The sequence below is a fragment of the Nipponia nippon genome, unplaced genomic scaffold (genome assembly GCF_047370975.1).
Source record: "Nipponia nippon isolate SJK-2023a ecotype South Korea unplaced genomic scaffold, ASM4737097v1 scaffold_12, whole genome shotgun sequence".
In the NCBI taxonomy this organism is placed as follows: domain Eukaryota; kingdom Metazoa; phylum Chordata; class Aves; order Pelecaniformes; family Threskiornithidae; genus Nipponia; species Nipponia nippon.
Window position 1 is genome coordinate 8,143,275 of NW_028262313.1, and position 19,243 is coordinate 8,162,517.

General features: G+C 40.9%; 1 protein-coding gene across 5 annotated transcripts in view; it reads left to right on the forward strand.

The window, feature by feature from the left end:
- IL1RAPL2 (interleukin 1 receptor accessory protein like 2) overlaps positions 1-19,243 on the forward strand; it is a 393,690-nt gene that overhangs the window by 203,111 nt on the left and 171,336 nt on the right. For all 5 annotated transcript variants that reach the window (XM_087749101.1, XM_087749103.1, XM_087749102.1 and 2 more), the window contains 2 exons: positions 11,587-11,773; positions 17,626-17,779. In XM_087749101.1, coding sequence (XP_087605227.1) covers positions 11,587-11,773; positions 17,626-17,779 — 341 coding nt within the window. The remainder of the gene's footprint in view (positions 1-11,586; positions 11,774-17,625; positions 17,780-19,243) is intronic.

The window sequence follows — 19,243 nt, forward strand, 5'->3', positions numbered from 1 at the left end:
GCTGTGTTAGCTAATCCATGTGAATTCCATGGATCTGCTTTGTTCTCAGGTGCCTCTTCTGTGCCAAATCAGAGATATTACTACAGCAAGATCCAGTGACATCCAAAACAGATTCTGACGATGGATAGATGTGTGTTTCATTACAGTTCCCAGACAAATGCTGGGACATTTGTACTGTGACTTTACTGCCCAATATGGAAATGCTGTGTTCTGGAGGTGTCTCTGCAGTACAGGCCCTGGATATGCCAGTAATCTTCCAGCACCTGCCAATGCTACTTTCAGATAAAGCTGTCAGCATTTCTATTACAAAGGTTTTGTGTTCTGGGATTTTCACATCATCGCTCTGGATGGAAGCATCTTCACTGAAGGATTCAAAGATGAGAGCACCAAAACTAAACATGGAAACTAAAATGGGTGTAAATGCACAGGGTGGCCTTAAAGTTCTGAGTATGTAAGATAGTAATGTGCCAGACCATGTGGTGCTTTTGCTCTCTGAGAAAATTCATTTGTTTTTCTGTGTTAAAAGCCTCTGTTTTTTAAAGAGGGAACAAGAACTGGGCCTGCTTAGATCTTCTTAGCCTGATGAAAGGGGAGAAGATGAGCTAAGGAAGAAATCTCAGCAAAGTTTAGCCACACCTTTGCCCTCAGCAAGGGACTGCTCCTGGAGCGCTTTCTCCTAACTGGGCCCAGCTCTGAAATAAACTCAAGTACTGAATAAATGCTTTATGAGCAAGATCAGTAAAACATTAGTGCATGTTTGCTGTTAATTAGCTGCTGGTGAAAGAAAATAACTCAATTCCCATAATGTGAATCAGGAGGGGAGAAAGTCAGGGCCTTGAGGGAGTGCAGGGAAGGCGGGAGGGGGAGATTTGTGGTTGCCAGCCTGGCTGATGGAGCAAAGCCTCGATTTTTGTACAGTATGCAAAATAACAAGGGAGTGAGGGCCTTGAATACGTATGAGGCAATAAGCCTGCAGATCTTTAATGCCAGCATCTGATGCCAGAGAACTGCCCTGAAATCAAGTTAGGAAATCTGTGTATCCTTTTTCCCTTGCTTTGTCCCTATCTGCACAGTTCTTAATGGACAGCAGCATTGCTGTGGACACGCAGAGAAGAATCACGCCTTTGCTGAGCCATTGGTGAGATACTGAGATATTACTTCCTGAGCAGTAATAAAATAGACTGATAATAGATTTTAAGCCTTCAGGCTTTTGAATGTCTGTGGAGCACATGACCAGCAAATCAAAATCAGATTTAGACAGCCTGGAGGGGCTGTCAGTGAAACTTCATTTGCAGCCCAACCTTTGTGCTCTCGCTTCAGTGGGTGTTAGGAGGGCTGAGGAACTTGTTTCAGATGCCTATAACCTGGATACTGCATTAGGCACCCATCATCCCAGGGCTTTTCTGAGTGCTGGAAGTCTGGCTTCCAAGCGAAAGGAAAGAGGAGTTTTCTTCAGGTCCAAACAGAGACCAAACAGGGAAGTTGGACTAAATCATGATGTGAAAATGTGTAGGGGTAAGGTCGCTTTCTCTGCAGCCACCTCTCATGGTTCTTACAGTATGTGTTTTAATACAGTTAATTCATTTTGTTGGTGGCAATATCTTCTCATTACAGAATGTTTCATGTTCAGGTGCTTTGGCTTTATTCAGTGCTCAACTGTTCATGACAAAGGTGATTTTGTATCTCAAATCCTCTGAATGCAGTGTTGTTATTCCAGTTTAGTCATTCAATACCTCCTTCCATATGCTTCACTGGCAAGTGCTTTTTTTTTCCCATAGACTTACTCTGAAAAGATCCAAAGATGATACTTTCTAGTGGGCCAGTGTCTTTAATCATCAAATGTCCAAGAGGAGCACATCTAAGTAGCCGATGGATTACACATCTCATAGTTGCCTCTCAGACTTGCACACTGGTACGTGATCAGCTTTCATGCCTGTACTGTCCCAGGCATGTCTGTAGAAGCCAGCTAAATTTCACACTTAGAGCAAGCGCATGGATTCAGCATGGCATAGTCTTCCCAGGCACTGTATGACACTAACATTAAATGTCACGCATTAAAAGTGTGTGACATTTCCCACATTAAAAGTGACTGATTCTGTATAAACAAAATCCCTGTGATATATGGTGTTCAATACTGGCATACAGTGTTAGAACGGATACGATATCAAGTCAGTATGATTCATGATAAAATAAAATTTAACTTACTGAGATATAATGTTTTGGCATTATCAAAACGCAGGGGAAAGTAGAATCAGAATGCTTCTACTTTTCTATCTAAAATCGTGTAAAAAATGATGGTGCTCCTGCAAATCATTTTGATGACATTGTCTTTATTGAGAGAAATCAGTTCTATCTGTTTGTTTGACACTTAGACTTGCAGAAAAACAAAGATTTGTTTCTTTTCCCTGGTGATATGTATATTTCCGCTCACTCACCCTCCTTTTCTAAAGCTTTAAAAGAGAAAATATCTATCCTCTGCCTTTCTGAAAGCCAGTGTTTACTGTTGATGAGAGCTGCAGGAACAGCCAGGGCTTCAAGCAGAAATGCCCATGTTGCTCTGTAGTTGGAGGAGGATCCAGTGACTTCCCTGTTGCAGCAGCATGCACAAGAATGAGAATATTGTGTGTCCTTCAGTTTTCCAAATAATACAATCCCAGCTTTAGATACCTTTAAAATGACTGACATTACTTTCTAGTCCCAACAGATTGTCATTGCAAAAGCTCTGTGTGCTGCAGCGCATCAGTAACGTTTCAGCTCACTGTCACTGGTTGCTTGTGGAAGAAGTGTCTTCCCTGGTGGGCTTCAAACCTTGCCTGGTGGAGAGAAAGGATGCAAAGTGGAGTGACTGCTTCCTCATGCCGTCAGCTTTGCATCCAGGAGATCTATTGCCGAGATGTTGTTCAGCCCTCCTCAGCCATCTCCTCTCCAACAGGTCAGGGCGTTTTCATTTCCCTTCTGTTCTCCAAATAACAATGGAGCAGAACGTGCTTACCCACGTACCGCTCCTCTTGAAACCCGCGTCAAGCTGGCTGTAACTAGAACATGTGAGTAGACGATGTTGTGTGTGTCCTGTGAGTGGACAGACAAACGGAAGGTTTCCTGAAGAAATCCATCGTGCCCAAAGTACAAGGTGACAGAACCATAGGGAGTTAAACTGGTATTTGGTAAGTGATCCTGGAGGATAATGTCTTCTTTTCTGGCACGCACTTAAGGGAAGACACAGCCAGACTCAGCTGCAGGACTCAACCAGCTCTCATTGCAAACTGGCATAAGGACATTCACTTCATGATTCTTTGTGATACCATTCCTTGTATACCCTATGAGATAATAACTGATCCACTGGTTTACGTGCTCAGTTGCCCGTATACAAACTGAGGGGGGCTTGCCTTTCGTCATTGCATCTACAAATAGGACATATTATGCAGGAAGAAGGATGAGCTCCACAGGTTTTGTTCCTGGAGGCAGTAAAATCAGTGAGGTTTAGCAGTGCAGACAAGTCTGAGGGGTATCTTGAACGCAGCTTTTGTTTTGCGTGCTAGATGTCTAATAAAAAAAAGCATAGAGGAGTAGATGCACTAATTCACCCACTGTGTGGGTTGGAAGAAATAAAGGAGAAAGTGTTCAGTACTCTCAGAAACAGGGTATTGCAAATACAAAATTATTGGAAGGGGATTTCTTAATACTTTCCTGGGAGCAGTTGTCCCTGTGCCTCAGATTTATTGTCATTCGTAATAGGGCTTTTCGGTAAGACAGTATAATTTAACAGTAATATCCAGAGTTCTAATAGAAAATTATTAGGAAATAAATGAAAAGGGCTTAGTCATTTGCAGTAGCAAACTTCAGGGCAACTTGCTGCATTGTAATTCTTAAGGGCAAGGAAGAAATTTTCCCTGAGAGCAAACCCAGCCAATTACAGGGTTTCTTCTGCTGGAACAGGATGTGCTGAAGCTGATAGAGACCAGATAGTTCATGAACTTAGGTGTGATATGCTGAGATGACTTGGTGTTCTTTTGGCTTCTACGTTTCTTCTATATTCTATATTATATTTTCATATATTCATTTCTAATAACTAACATTTTTGAAGACTTTGGGGAAAAAAACAAAAACAAAACAAAACCAAGGAACACTGTTGACCTGTGTGATTCAACTTAAATGCTGGGAGATTTTTCCTCTGTGCCCGAGTAGTCCCTGTTGGAATGACTGACTGCTGATTTGTTCGATTTTCCATTGCTTCTGTCATGAGGCAGAGGTCAGCAGGACCAATGCATGTGTGCGTGAAGGCAACCAGAAAAGAAATAGCTCCTGCTGACCCTTAACCACATGCAAATCGGGCTGGCTGTCACTTACTATTCTCAGAGAGACTTAAGAAACATGATACTAGAGATTATCCCTGAATTTTCAAATCACGGCCTTGTTGTTACAGGCTGTATCACTGACTGTACTAGGCACATCCTGACGTTTTTCTGTCATATTTCCCTCTTAATAAGGATGTTAGCTGAATTCCAACTTTAATTTAAACTTAGATGTAAGCTTTGGTGAGAGAGACCCAACTGCCAGATCTGAACATCTTCTCTTCTCTGTCCCAGTATCAAGAAAGCCTAAAAATTCCCTAAAGAGGGCTGAACTCACAGTGAGGAGTACAGATCTTGCTTTTAAGTCCCTCTGGTGAGAACTATATTCCTGATGGTTAACTTGAGGAGACATCCCTGGATGTCTGTTTTTCAAGCTGTCATTAATGTGAGCCTTTTAAAATTACCTTTCAGTGACTTTGCTCAGAAGTTGTTTCTTTTGAATAGTGATGGTATAGCCTTTCTTCATTGTAAAACACGGGTCTCTGGGACATCTAGTATGTTTTAGTCAAGCTCAAATTGTCATCTTGTTTCTAGTGAATCTTGTGTAGTGATTGATTCTTAGGAGAAAAGTACAGAAAGACTGAAAATTCTTCAAGAGTGATGGGGCCTTGAATGGTACCTCTGGCTGGATTCTCAGTGCAGGTCTCTGGTGGAGGATCAAACAAAGCAGAGATAATGCAAGAGCATCGAATTTGTAACATGGTACTGTTTTAGCACTTTCTGATATCATACTTCCATGATGTTGTTTTCTTTTACTAGTAGAATCTTGAAAACTAGAGAGACATTAAAGGAGAGGTAACATGGGGTTAGGATTTCTCCCTATCATGCATAGGAGCTGGTATTAGAATTGCCGTTATAAAAGCAACGAGCAGGAATGTTTGGAGTTGTGCCAAGGCCAGGTACCACACACACAAGCCGCAGAATCACTGCGCCTCTTGGCCTGTGGTTCAGGGAGCAACTACAGCAGTGCCAGCCATCTGTTGAATTGTTCCTCTTCAGGCACTGCTCTCTCACTTGACAAATTGATAAGAACTAAAAATCCAGAAACTTTGAAGGATCTGTGATTTGCAGCCTCTCAGAGTGATTGACATCATAAGCGGGAACTTGATCTTTTCCAGACAAGGACCCCAAACATGTAGCAGTGGTAGTCACCGAGAAGTAGGTTAGCACTTGAATGAAACCTTGAAAGAGTAAGTAATAATCCATTTGTTTTTAGGAAAGATGTTCCATTTGTGTGATCTGAAAAAAACAATGATAATAAATTACTCATTTTTCTTTAAGAAGATCACCAAACCATGACCTCATTGATCTGAGTGAAACAAGTTCAGATACCAATGAAACTGCTTGGTAACTGTTATGTGAAGTGTGAAATCTAGACAGGAATAAATTCATAAAATTCTCTACAGAGAGGAAAACCATCAAATGCTCAATTAAGTCTGAAAGCTGATAACATAGCACATTCATATAGCGGCTGGTAGTGCACTAATTGCAGTGGACCTTCAGATGGACAGAGACGGTTGGTGGTGTAGTTATTGCAGTTATTGCTTTAACTCAGAACAAGCAAAGATGAATGTAAGGGTTGGCCTGTACAGTCCTGCAATCACAATTTCAGTGAGCCAATGAAAATGTCATTAAAACAGCCAGAGTGTTTAGGTACACTGGGAGAGATCTAAGTCTGAGCTGTGCTGTTCCCTGAGCACTGCTTTGATAAAAACACCTCCCAGCTTTTGGATCTACCATCATAGTCTTAGAACTAAGACCGAAGTCTTATGACTTTAATGTAATAAAAACCCCAACACTTAATGAAAAATGAACTTGCAAGAAAAAAGAAATCGCAAATCTACTTGTATAAATACGCAGTTCAAATTTAGGGATTTTTTTCCATCTAGTAGATATAAAATATTCAACCACTTTGCTGCCTCCTTCCTCTTTATAAGAAGATTGATAAACAGGGGGGCAAGGTTCCATGCCTACTAGAGACAAAACTGTTTTACTTGACTCTTTTAGCAAACCACCCTCACAAGCAGAACCACAAATGCTAAAGAAAAAAAAAGTTTTTTCCAAAGTTGTGAATATTTCCTCTAATTTGAATTCAGCCTTATGGCTGAGGAATTGTCTTGAATCCAAAACAAGATGAAAAATAATTTAGGGATTGATACTTCAGTTTCAAATCTCCTTCTTACCCATTTCTTTATAGCCTCCCTTTTTCCCTCTTGTCCTTGCTTCGAAGTCAAGCCAAACTCACAATTTTGCTTGCTTTTGTTTGGGGAGCTGTTAAACTGCCTTGGTTTTCCCTGTGGTTTTCTATTGGATTCTGAGCTGGCTTCAGTTTGTGGTTCAGAGCCAGTTCCAGGTGGCCCTGGGATTAGAAATGCCTTGCCACCAGAACAAAGGAACGTGCTTTGTGAACTCTGGCAAAGCTAAACCCTTCTTCACATTTCCAGTCGAGAGAGTAGGCCCAGTTTATAACCAGTCCCTTGAAATAGGGAATTAAAAATCTTAGTTTCAGCGTGAAAACACAAGACACTTAATTTTTTTTCTTTGTACTATGGAGTGATTCTTTCTTTTCTTCCCTCTTCCCGTTCCCCATATAACCACTGCTACCATCTATAGAAACAGAATCCATTGGAAATCAACTCCCCTGGGAAATGAATGGTTTGGAAACCCGTCAGAAAAGACAAATTCTTAAAAGACCCACTTTCAGACTCATGGGCTTATTCCCTTTACATGTGGAAAGTGGACTGTCTGCAGTCTGCCAGGTTCATTTGGGTTCCAATAGTCTCTACTTGCATACAGCTCTTCTTACCTGGCCTCACAATACCGAGATCACCACCGCAAGCCCTCCAGGATCTTCCTCATCCACCTGGAAGATGCTTCCTTTTTATTCCTTTCAGTCACTGATTCTGTCAGCAAAACCCGGGTTACCAGCTTTGCTATTGTTATCTGTTGTTCTTCGTGCGTTCCAGCTTTCCTCATTAAATATGGTCATATAACCTTTCCTGCCAGTCTGCAAACTGCTGGGAGCACTGACCTCCCCCACCAAGCTCCATGAGCATGTACTGAAAACAAAAGTGGATCTTCCTTTTTATAATTCATAGGCCATCTGTTTAGCTTTTAAAAGAAGAAAAGAAATAAATGTAGGATTCAAGCTAGTCAGTCTCCACACCTTTTTTTTTAAAAAAAAAAAACAACAAAACCTTACCATAAACCACTCATCAAGGAGAGCCCTTGTGGGCACAGAGGTCCTGAAAACAACTGGAAAGAACGAACTGGATCCCACCCAGCACAGCAGCTCTATGGGCTTCTTGAGGGACCTCTGTAGGTGGGTTCCCATCACCTCAGTGACCTGCGTGGTGGCTGGCACCGTAATATTCCTGTCTGTTTACCCAGGTGGTAAAAACAATGCTGTAGTGACCATCGACTGCTTTGTGATCCCCTCCTTGACTTCTGCCTCAACCTGTCACCTTCTAGAGAGCCTTTTTATGCCCCAGGCCCCACAGGGGTGGGAAGACAGCACGTTCCCGTGTGCCAGTGAAACCAAATGCACGTTTTTCTGCAAACTACAGTTCAAATTAAAAGGTTTTTACTATGTAGGAAAATTAACTGGTTCATCTACTAATTCCCTCATAGAATGAACATGGTCAATTCCATGGCAATCTTCTGGTTAAAACAAAAGGAATTTATCTTTTTAGGAAGCTCTGTCTTGTAGCATCTGAGCTGATAGAAAAATGGTAGCCATGGGAGTCTCCAAGAAAAAGTCAGCACAGACCCATCACATGCTGAGAGACCTGAGTGATGAAATCCATACCGTCTTGGGGAGCAGCTTGCCTAGCACAGGGAGGAATGGCTCACGTCTTCTACAAACTTCAGCTCCCACACTTCTGCCTCAAAATTGAGAAAAACAGTGAGGTTGATCAAACTGCTGTTTCCTTTTGCACATGACAGAAATATAACTGTTATCCTGAACTGACTAGATGAAAGGAAGGCTGCTGCTTCATTCACTGGAATTCCTGCAGAAGTTGCCCTTTTCTGAATTATCAGCAGTAGCGCTAATGTGAGTGGCTGGTGAAGAAGCATTCATAAAGCTTTCAAGTCTATTGCTGTTGGCTTAGCGAGAGCTTTCTTCATCATGAGCCTGAATAGATTTATTGTCTCGGTCATGGAGTGTGAACAAAAGTGATAGTGCTCACCAGGCACTTAGTTTTCTCAATTCTACTCAATTCTAATTGTAACTAATGAAAAGAATATTACATTTTTAGGTCGTGGTTCCAGGAAGCATTTTAAATAGAAGTAGCCTCCAGCGCTGTTCAAAATACAATCTAAATAATGCAAGATTGTTAGCAGAAAATACAGCACTATTAAATAACACCAAGTAATGGACAACTATTCAAAGTCATTATTCTTGATTAGCCTGGATCATTATTACTGAGCGCATGTGACCTTATATGCACTCAGTAATACTTGTAGTCATTCAGGAATGTTAAATAATCATTACTGATTAATTACTATTGATTATACTGAGTGGTTGTATCCATATTTTGTGGATTTTCAGTGCTGTATTAGGAAGCAGTGAAACTTTCTGAATATGTTTTGTTTTCTTACTACCTACAAAAAAAGGTAACCCTTTTCAAAAGCAAGTAGTTTGGGATAAAGTTGATTTACGTTCCCTAAATCGTATAAGTATTTCTGAAAAGCCCACCCAAAATGATGCATTTTTTTCAGTCCGGAGAACTTTTGTTTCAGGGAAAATAATACATTTTGTGCAGTTTGTGAGGACAAGACTCTCAACTGAAACCATCATGTCAGTGTGCAGAGTGAGCCTTTCCACTCTGAGGTGACGGACGGAGAAAATACCCACTGATTTTATTACATAAATGTACAGGTGGCATTTTGAAGAGAAGGGAGTAGGAAGGGGGAAGTCTGTGGTTCTGCTGGATACGTAACACTAACGATGCTGAAAATGGGAGGTTTCTGAAGATTGCCTGTTGATTTGCCTTGCAAATACCTCTTTCTGCAAATACCTGCTCATGGCACACCTTTGACAAGAAGCCGTTTGCACAGTGTTTTGTCAGCGCTTGTTTAGCATGAAGCTTAGAGCCGTGATGAAGTGTCCCTATAGACCTTTTTATTTTCTTCCTAACTACAGGCTCACTTGACAGAGTGACATGTTGAAATGTTGCATAAGAAAAGATTTATATAGCATGTTGGATTTTTTTTTTTTTAAATTCAAAGCATTGTCATGAGTTTAATTGAAGGGAGTAAGCAGCCAGTATCATTAGTGTCAGGGTTTGACTGACGGATCACCTTCCAGGTGCACAGGGCAGTTTCTATCTGCTGTGCCACCTTCTGGCCTCAGCTAAACCAGTTTGGAGCAGAGCTGCGGTGGAAGAGGCGGTGGCGAAGCGGCCGTATCTCCTGCCGGAGCTCTCCACAGCTCCCTTTGATGGGGGTAACCACCCAGCACGTCAGTTTTACTTCAGGCTTTTTTGGTTGTGGCGCAGCCAGTTAAAATGACAAAATGATGCATGATGGGGGAAGAGCCTTGTTATATTGTTGCTTGTAGTTTGCTTTTAAAGGACTCTGTTTGCCATCACGCCGAAGGAAGGGCAGAAGCTGACAGTCTGGGTTGCAACGATCCTGTGCAAAGTGCAAATGCTTCACAGGAACACCACGACAAACACCAGTTTGGGGTTTTTTTATTGTGTGTCTGATAGCTCTGTTAAAGATGCAAGTCTGAAGGAATTTAATTTAATCCTATTTTCATGATTGTGAGGCATGGGAGCTGGGCTGGGTGTGTTTATTCTACCCTGATATTAAGAAAAACTAGGTGTAGCTCCCAGTCCGCTTGCCTGGATTTAACTCTGTCAGGGTTCTTTGGTGATAGAGCAGACAATGGCTTGAAGTGCTAAGGGATTACATTTTTCAGGATTTTAAGGCAAAAATGTATCCGTGTAACCACCAATTGTACTTCTTGCGTACCCGCACTGGGTGCCCGCGCCCAGGCGCTGGCAGCGGGGCTGCAGGGCCCCTCTGAGGTGAGCTGAGGGGCTGCCCCGTGCTGGACACGGCCGGTTCTGACCGGTTCCGGCCGGTTCCAGCGGCCCCACCACAGGGCACAGCTGAGCCCCTCAGCGAGGCTGGCGGCATCTTGGGGAAAGCATATTTAAGGAAGGGCAAAATGCTGGCGGGCAGTGAGGGGTGAGGAAAAAAAGTGTGAGAAACAGCCCCGCACAGCGAGGGCCGGGCAGGAGGAGGGAGGAGGCGCCCCGGGCCCGAGCAGAGAGTCCCCTGCGGCCGTGGAGAGCCCCCGGGGGAGCTGGCTTTCCTGACAGGAACTGCGGCCATGGAGGGCCCGCTGGAGCAGGGGAATGTGTGAGGAGGAAGAGAGGCAGAGAGGAGCCGTTATGGACGGACCACAACCCCCCATTCCCACCCTCATGCCACTTGGGGAGGGAGAGGGAGAGGAGTAGAAAAAGGAGGCAAGTAGAATGTGTTTTAGCTTTTTTGTCTTTCTCGCCATCCAAACCTATTTTAATTTGCAATTAATTAAAATAATTTTTTCCAAGTCAAGCCTGTTTTGCCCATGACGGTAATTGGTAAGTGATCTCCTTGTCTTTATCTCGACCCACGAGCTTTTTCATCTTATTTTCTCCTTCCCATTCTGTTGAGGGGGAGTGAGAGAGCAGCTGGGTGGGCGGCTGGCAGCCTGTCCAGGTCAACCCACCACGATATCACATGCTGTAGGATTTTATATAGCAGTTCCTTCAGGGGGAGGAATTCTTCCTGCATGATGTGCTTTAACATCCAGCACATAACCCTTCTTCTCAAATGTATAGCACTGCATGCTGGAGTGAAATCTCCTGAAGGTGGGAGAGAACGAGGGAGAAGAGGAGTGTGTGTGACACATAGAGGAAATGGCACAGTGTATCCTGACCAACATTTGAGATGCCAACAGGTTCTTGTTTGTAGACTTGCGAGCTTGAAAGAGCTGCTGTGTTGGGTTAGATCACTTGTCAAGAAGATTTCTACAGGATTCTTCATAGTAAATCAGAAATGAGCCTTTACATTTTCTAGGAATTCCTCTGTGTTGGAAATAAACAGCATGACAGTCACTATTTGGATGTGTGGCTGAAGTGTGTGTTAAGATGAGAGCTTAACAAAGAAAGTTACTGTGCTGAAACAAACATGGTAAAAAGGAGGTAGGATCAATGAAAACATCTTTCTGTCCCTGCAGAAACTCCACGTATTGCATGAAGGTGTCCATGTCCTTGACGGTAGCTGAAAATGAATCTGGGCTTTGCTACAACAGCAAGATCAGATATCTGGAAAAATCAGAAGTCACTAAGAGAAAGACAATCTCCTGTCCTGATATTGAGGATTACAAAACAGCCAGTCAAGAGCCAGATGTGGTGTGGTACAAGGTAACTATTGCTGTCTTATTGCTATTGTGCTGAAACTATACAAAATTTCCACTGTTTTCAGTCTGAGGCATAGAGATGGCCTTTTCTGAGCCTGCAGTGGTTTGTGACTGGTCTGGAGGAGGTTCTCTCAGTTTTACAGAAGTAATACTAAAGTACAGGCAAAACTATGCAGCATAGTTATTGTCCAACAGAAATCAGCATCAATGAGGATGTTCTGTGCAGGAGGTCACATGATTTCTCTAACAGCACAACCACGTTCGCAAACCACTGTGCCTCTGTACCAGTTTCCACCTTGCCAGGATGTCTCCCTGCCTGATACTGTAGTAGAAACAAAGGGAGGCAATCTACAGTGGAGCCAAAGGTGTATCAGCACCGCCAGCTTCAGTAGTGCTACCCAATTAATTTTTTATGAAGTCTGTTGGGTAATTTCACCAAGGCTTGTTAATTTTTATCAAAGTCTGCTGGGTAATTTCAGAGAGATGCATTTACTTTTGTTGAGGTTCAATGAGTAATTTTACTGAGGTCTGTTAATTTTAACGGAGGTCTGCTAGATCCTTTTACTACCTGGCAGGTAACTCGTCTGGCTGTACCTTCTCCAAGGCCTGTCAAGTATTGCACACAGCTTTCAGCAGCAGATGTATCGATGATGTGTTTCTGTAGCTCCCCAAGAAAATAGGAGAATAACTAAAATATGGGCTGTCAGGCAGACATCAAGTACCAAGACCATAGCAAGGTCTGGCAAATTTTACATTGTCTGGACTTGGACCAAAGTCTGATATTTGAAAAGCCCTTGAGTATGAGTTGCTTCAAGAAACAATGGAGGAGAATAAAGAGCTGAGAGTCAGAGGGAGCAAGAAATAGTTGGATTGTAGGGATAAAGGCAGAATGAGTTCAGGACAAACTTCGTTCAGGTAATGAAGACAGAAACACACAGACTAATTAATTCCGAAGTTTTGAGTGGTTGATTTGCCAACCTTAATAACGTTCTTTAAAGATAGTTATTTTGTGTGAAATAAGTAATATGTGCAGAGCTGCAGGTTTTTTTCCTCCTTAGCAGGTTGCATCAGAAAAGAGCAATTATAAAAGTTGTCATCTATTTCTATTTTTTACAGAATTCTCACATGTTCTATCTTATAGTAACAAAACATGTGCCATAACCCACTGTTAGTACAAACAAAGTTCTTCTTTCAGCCATTGAAGCTGTTTCTCTCAATGTATGGATATCTTCAGTACTGTTCGTACATAAAATATATGTATTCAGTTAAGTCTGAAATCTTGGAGGAAAGAGGGTACCAGAGAGAAGACGTTTCTTGCTGTATCTACCTAGGTATTACTGAACACCAGATCACTGAAGATCCATTTTTTTGCAAGAGCACACTGCAAAAATAGTCTGGCAGGAATATCTTCAGCTGTCATGGAGCAGAAATCAGTCTAAGGAAGATACATGTACAACCCCACATCAACGATGCTTTGTGCTGACCAAGAAAGGGAATGGAAGGGTCTTTGTTCCATATACCCAGACATGTTATCTGGCTTGCACACGCAGGTTGTGTGACACCAGGCTGGAGTGTGACAGCTGACTGACAAGTCATCACCATGGTGAAATTGAACAGAATTGATGTGGTTGGATGATAACAGTGAGACAATCAAAGTCGACAACCTTCAGTCTGGCTTGATAATGAAAAGAGACATTAGTGGAATAACCTGCTACATATACCTCCTTATCCATAGTTACCAATAAGGTGCTATCAGTTCAGTTCTTAGACAACACCTATGTCATCTGGACCTGAGTCAGGAAGCTCAGTAACGTGAAATGTAAATATTAATGCTATGCGGAAGGTATATATGTCAGGTTATCCCTTGAAACTTATTCCTGAAACAGGGTTTTGGAAGAACATTCTAGAGGGTATTATGGTACTAACTGTTAATAGAAGTCTGCCTATTCCAAAGAGCGTAAGTCCAGTTGCCAGAAAATATATAATTACTTGGATTACAAAATAATATGATGAGTACTGGGGTAACCCCTACAAACCGCAATCTGGGACTTAAGATCATGGTATGTGGGGCCAACGTGTGTAACAAAAAGCCGGTCCCTTCTTCCGCAGAATAGTATAAGTGATATTCCACTTTAGGATCTGACCCTCACGTTCTGAAGAATGCATCTGTTTCTAGTCATAGCACGCTGGATCCTCAAATTTTTCACCTCTACCTTTGTGATTGAGTTTGACGTGTACATGAAGGTGTACTCAGCCATCTTATTGTGTAAATCTGCTCCAGAGGCACTGGGAGCAATTCCTTTTCACTATGCTGAAATATTTAGAGAACATTTTCATTCAGGGGGAGAGCATAAATTGTCCAAAATAGACAAGTAGATAAATAAATATGAGGAAGTCCTCGAGGTTCCTTCTTTATACCTTTGGCTGAAAAGAGAAATCCTTGTGTTCACGAGAACCTGCCAGTTCACTGATAGTCGGAGAGTTTGGACTTGTGACCGATGAAATACCATCAGACAGGGCAGTAATGGTGCAAGCCCACCGTGTGCAAGACTTGCCCTGCCTTCCAGAACGCTTCTCTGTGTGGAGGGATTAATGAATCTGAGCCAATAATTGCATCAATTTACAGGGAGTTAACTGTAATTTAAACACACTCTTAAAATAATTGTGCCTGAATAGATTTCCACATACACACCCGATAAGTAATAAAACATTTGCTGTGAGGATTTGTTTTAACAGCAGTATGAACTTCAGTTCTGGCTAGAATTACACTACATGAAATATTTATTTTTAAAGATTTCCACAGTTAATGCCATTGATATACACACAGCTCTGTTGTGCCTCTTAGCACTGTGTTGGCAAGAAATATAAGGATTTTTTTGAAATAAATGTATATGTCAAGGCATGATTGAATGAATGGGATTTAACAGTAAGAGCAGTTTCATGAAAAATCAACTGGCAGAGGAAAAAGGTATATTACATCTAGAATGCAGAGTCTTAAGCCATTTCCACTATCTCTTTTCTACTACTGGGTAGAAGGAAGGGCTGTGAAAACAATCAAAACGTCAGGTGAACGACACCTGTTATCTACCCTACAAAAAACAGAGTTATCGAGGTGCTGCCACTTAAATTTCAAGGAAGAGAAAAAGAAGCATAGTAGTGCACAACTTAATTATTGAGGGAAAAAAACCCAAAATATTTAAGATGTCTAAGGAGAATAAATAGGCTAGAAAAGAAACTTTCAGGTTCTTCTAGCAGGGAAACATGATGCAAAAGCAGAAAAGAGCAATTAATTGATTAAACAAGCAACAGCCATACAATTGAGCACTTACCTTTTTGGAGAAATCAGCAGACCTCTGACAGTAAAATCTAGATTGTTTCCACAATATGAAGACTAGTTAGATTTTTTTTTTAATTGGTTTGTTTCTCGGCCATTTTTGTTGTTTAATATACAAATTGTTAGGATTTACCAGCTTCTTCCCTTTTTTGCTTTTAGTTTTGTGGATTCAGCTAGTCTGTGAGTAAGAGGCAGAATAAAATAGGCATTTTCAACATATGTTTAGAAAGCCTGCGTAGTCAGTAGAAGAAAAATTAATTGGTCAAAATTTGGGAAAGAAAGAGTTATACATCATTTTTAATATGAAGCGTTTTAAGTAGATACAAAAAGAAACAATTAGGACATTAGTGGTAGAAGTCCATCAGAACAATTCCTCACTGTAAAACCACAATAAATCATTAATCTCTGTAGTAGTAAAGATGTCGCTGCTCTTATTACAGGCATGTAGTATATAAAAATATAAAGTGTATGAAAATGTATCTTCAATCTCTCTGCTCCCATACTTTTAAAAATAAAATCAGAATATAAAACTGGTAACGTATGATAGGGTCTTTCAGTGCTGCAGTGAAAGGGTGCATCTCTGAAATATGCTTACTTTGTGTATTATGGGAATTGTATTCCTTCTAAATTAGGATTGAATAGAACTGAATAATATTCTTTGCCCTGTGTTCAGATTTAGTTACTCCAAGTAGGTGGTTGATGCACCTTTAAATAGGACTAAAAAATTGTGTGCAAATCAGAAAGGATTTAATGGCATTTTCTGGCTCAGATCTGTGTCCTGCATCAGTCTCAAGCGATGTCAGTGTAATTTAGTAACAAAAATAAGCTCTGATTCTTCTTAGCACACCAGATAGGATCTGGATTCTGTTCATTCTCCATCATCGGTGTTGACTACAGTTCACATGCAAGACAAGATTACACTTTCCCTGCAATTGTACTTTGGAAACAGAAAGATAACCTGAACACTCTACCTGCTGTAGAATGGCACAGTTTCAATATTCGAAATCTGACCACATTGTAACTGAATTTGGCCTACTAGGGGTAGGGATAAATGCTTCAGTTCTCTGCTTTCAAGTGCAAGGCCAAAAGCTCACAGTCCCATCTTTTTATTTCTTTGTTATTATCCTTTAATTTAGAAAGTGACATTGTGGATTTGGAACGTCTATGGAGTCCCATGAAAAAATTATGTTGGTGTCATGCTGATCTCTTGCTGTCACGCAATATATTTGCATGTCAACGTATGCTCTTGTTTTGTTGTTTTCTTAAGAGAAAGCTTTGTTCTATTTTGTTTGCTGTATTTCTGATACTGCTGTTGCAGACAGGCAGAAAATGGGGCATAGGTCTGGGCTACTTACACGAATCGCTGAAGTTGCTGAGCCTGATGCAACTGATGCGAGAATGTTAGCCGCAGCCTGAGAGCTTATTCCATGTTGCCACCTTGCGAGAGGGGATAGAGGGGCCTGTGCTGCTTTGTGTGCTCTTGGTACAGAATTAGCCAGAGCCTCCAGAACTGTGGGGAGTACCGACTGTTTTACAGAACTGAGAAAAGTGTGATTTTGTTTGCAGGTAGAACAGGCTTGATGTTAAAGTTCTTGAGAGACAATAAATATATCAACTTAAGGTACCACTTTAAAGAGACAATGATCAGATTGTGCCTATGCTTTTAGTTCAGAACATTCCCAGAGGTATTCAGTCGTGAGCACTGTTAGCGTAGAAGGTGACTGATCTGGCTGCAAGGATACAGTATGTTAGGAAAGGGGGAGCCTCTTCTTGTGCTGTATCACACACTATACAGAAGGACTCAAATGCTGTTCCAGTAGGACCACGATTCATAGTGATGAACCTAAATCTGCCAAGTAACAGCTAAGGTCTGCCTGGCGAAGTCAGCGAGAGTTGCAGGCCGTCAGTACCAGGTACTCCATCAGAGGACACACATGGGGATGACGCTACAAAGAGCCGAGTGATGGGAAAAGGCTGAATCAGAGCTCATCAGGTGCCAGAGAAGCCAGTGATGAGAAACAAGACCCTAAGGAAGCCAGGCTTCCTGAATTCTCTTGCGCACAAAACTGCTGCAGTTCTGCCTGTTTTCTTCTGTTGGTAAATGGTTCTAGCCTGAGACAGTGTGTAAAGTTTGCCTTCAGGCTAACCCTTAACAGATGTTGCCCTTACTCCCTTCAAACAGAGATGCATTTTTATGGTCCATCCTAAAGTAGAGGTCTTGGCAGTTGTTCATCATGAAAAAGAGAAGATACTTAATCATTGCTTCAGGGCACCACGTATTAAACACGGCCCATGTGATACAGTGGGAATTACTGAACCTTAAAAACATTTGTGTTTAATTTCTGTCTTCAAATTAATTGCAGTTTCAGATCTCTGTCCTATCTGAAATTAGATTTGAATTTGAATTGTGAAATATATTGAGGTGGTTGTTTACTTATGTATAATACTGAAAATCTGATCAGGCAACACTGTCTTATGTCATACAAGCTGGGTAATTTTGGCAATGGATTTTTTTTCTGCAGGAATGTAAGCCAAAAATGTGGAGAAGCATTGTAATTCAGAAGGGAAATACTCTCTTAATACAAGAAGTTCAGGAAGAAGATGGAGGAAATTATACCTGTGAACTGAAGTTTGAAGGCAAGCTTATACGAAGAACAGTTGAATTGAAGGTTACTGGTAAGAATCTTTGTTCTATGCCCATAGAAAAAAATAAAGCTTTGAAATAATAAGAAAAAGTGGTTTTCACATGTCAGTGAATCTATTTGACAGAAGTAAGTCCAAACCAAATCCCAATAGCCGAGCAGTCCCAAACTAAGGGAGATTTATATCAAGATCTTATAAAATTCCACAGAAGACAGCTTCTACCTTTTGCTCTGTACAAAACCTGGAAATGCTGGTTATAAAGCAAAAGGTAGAGCGGACCTAAGCCCTCCATATATGCTGGAAGTAATTCAGACTCCAGTTCTGTGTTCAATGCCGTAAAACAGGCTTTTGGTGAAATTTGTCCTAGAATAAAACACAGCCAAAAGAGACATCTTGAGTCGTTAATTTTTTTTTTTTTTTGAGTGATTGTTCCATATTTTTAAGCTTTAGTTTAATTTATGATGATCAACTTCTCTAGTCTAGGGTTTGTCATTAGTGAAGAGTGTGGCACAACCTATTCCAAGAATGAAGTTAGGAACATTGGACTGTCAGGGGGAAAGTAACCTGCTTATCAGGAGATCATACGTTGTATGTTTCTGAGTCCATGTAGTAATGTGTCTCTTTTTGTCAGGCACCAGAAACGAATGGGTAAAATAGTATCACCTACCAATATGTTCCTGATCCTTTTCCATTCCACTGTACAGTATGTCCTCTATAATTATTATTTTGCCTTCAGTGTCTGTGGAACTTTGCAAGTATTTGAAAACAGTTGAGTTTTCTTCAGCCTTTCACACAAAACCATATGAACAAATGGTTAGGTATTTTCCTGGCTGTGTTTTGACATACTGATTAAAATGGGGTCCTACTTAAAGTGCTGATAAGTAGAATTCTACTTTCTTATATCAAACTGAATTAGTCCATATGATATTTCTAATGTGTTCTTGAAATACAATTCTTTCATTTATTTTGAGTGAAATCCATTTTTCTTTTCTTATCATTATTCCTCATTTTAAATGAGTTCTTTTCCCTGTGTGCCAGATTCATATATCATGTGATTCTTTATTGTCCATTTTTGACCATGGGCAAATCTCTAAAGTATTGATTTGGCCTGCCTGACCCCAGACCTGTCAAATGAAGATATAATACCTGCCTTGTGGATAGTTGCTATCCTAGGTCGCATGCTGGTCTTCAACCAGAATATGAACTAAGTTTGACAAAGTGAAAATGAGATGCATCTAATTCAATTCCCCATGATGGATATTCTTTAGATAACAGATATTCTGCGTTCTCCCTCTCATCATGACCTTGCTAGAACTCATGTGTTCTCTTCATTATTTGAACAATGTGGTATATTCATACTTCACAATTTAATGAATTTTTCCTAAACTAACTACAGTATGTATTAAAGTTAATTGTTTTATTAAAATGTTTATGACCTGAATTATTAAAAATTTCATTATTGAGTATGCAAGTGTTCTCCTTTTTACAAAATGCTTG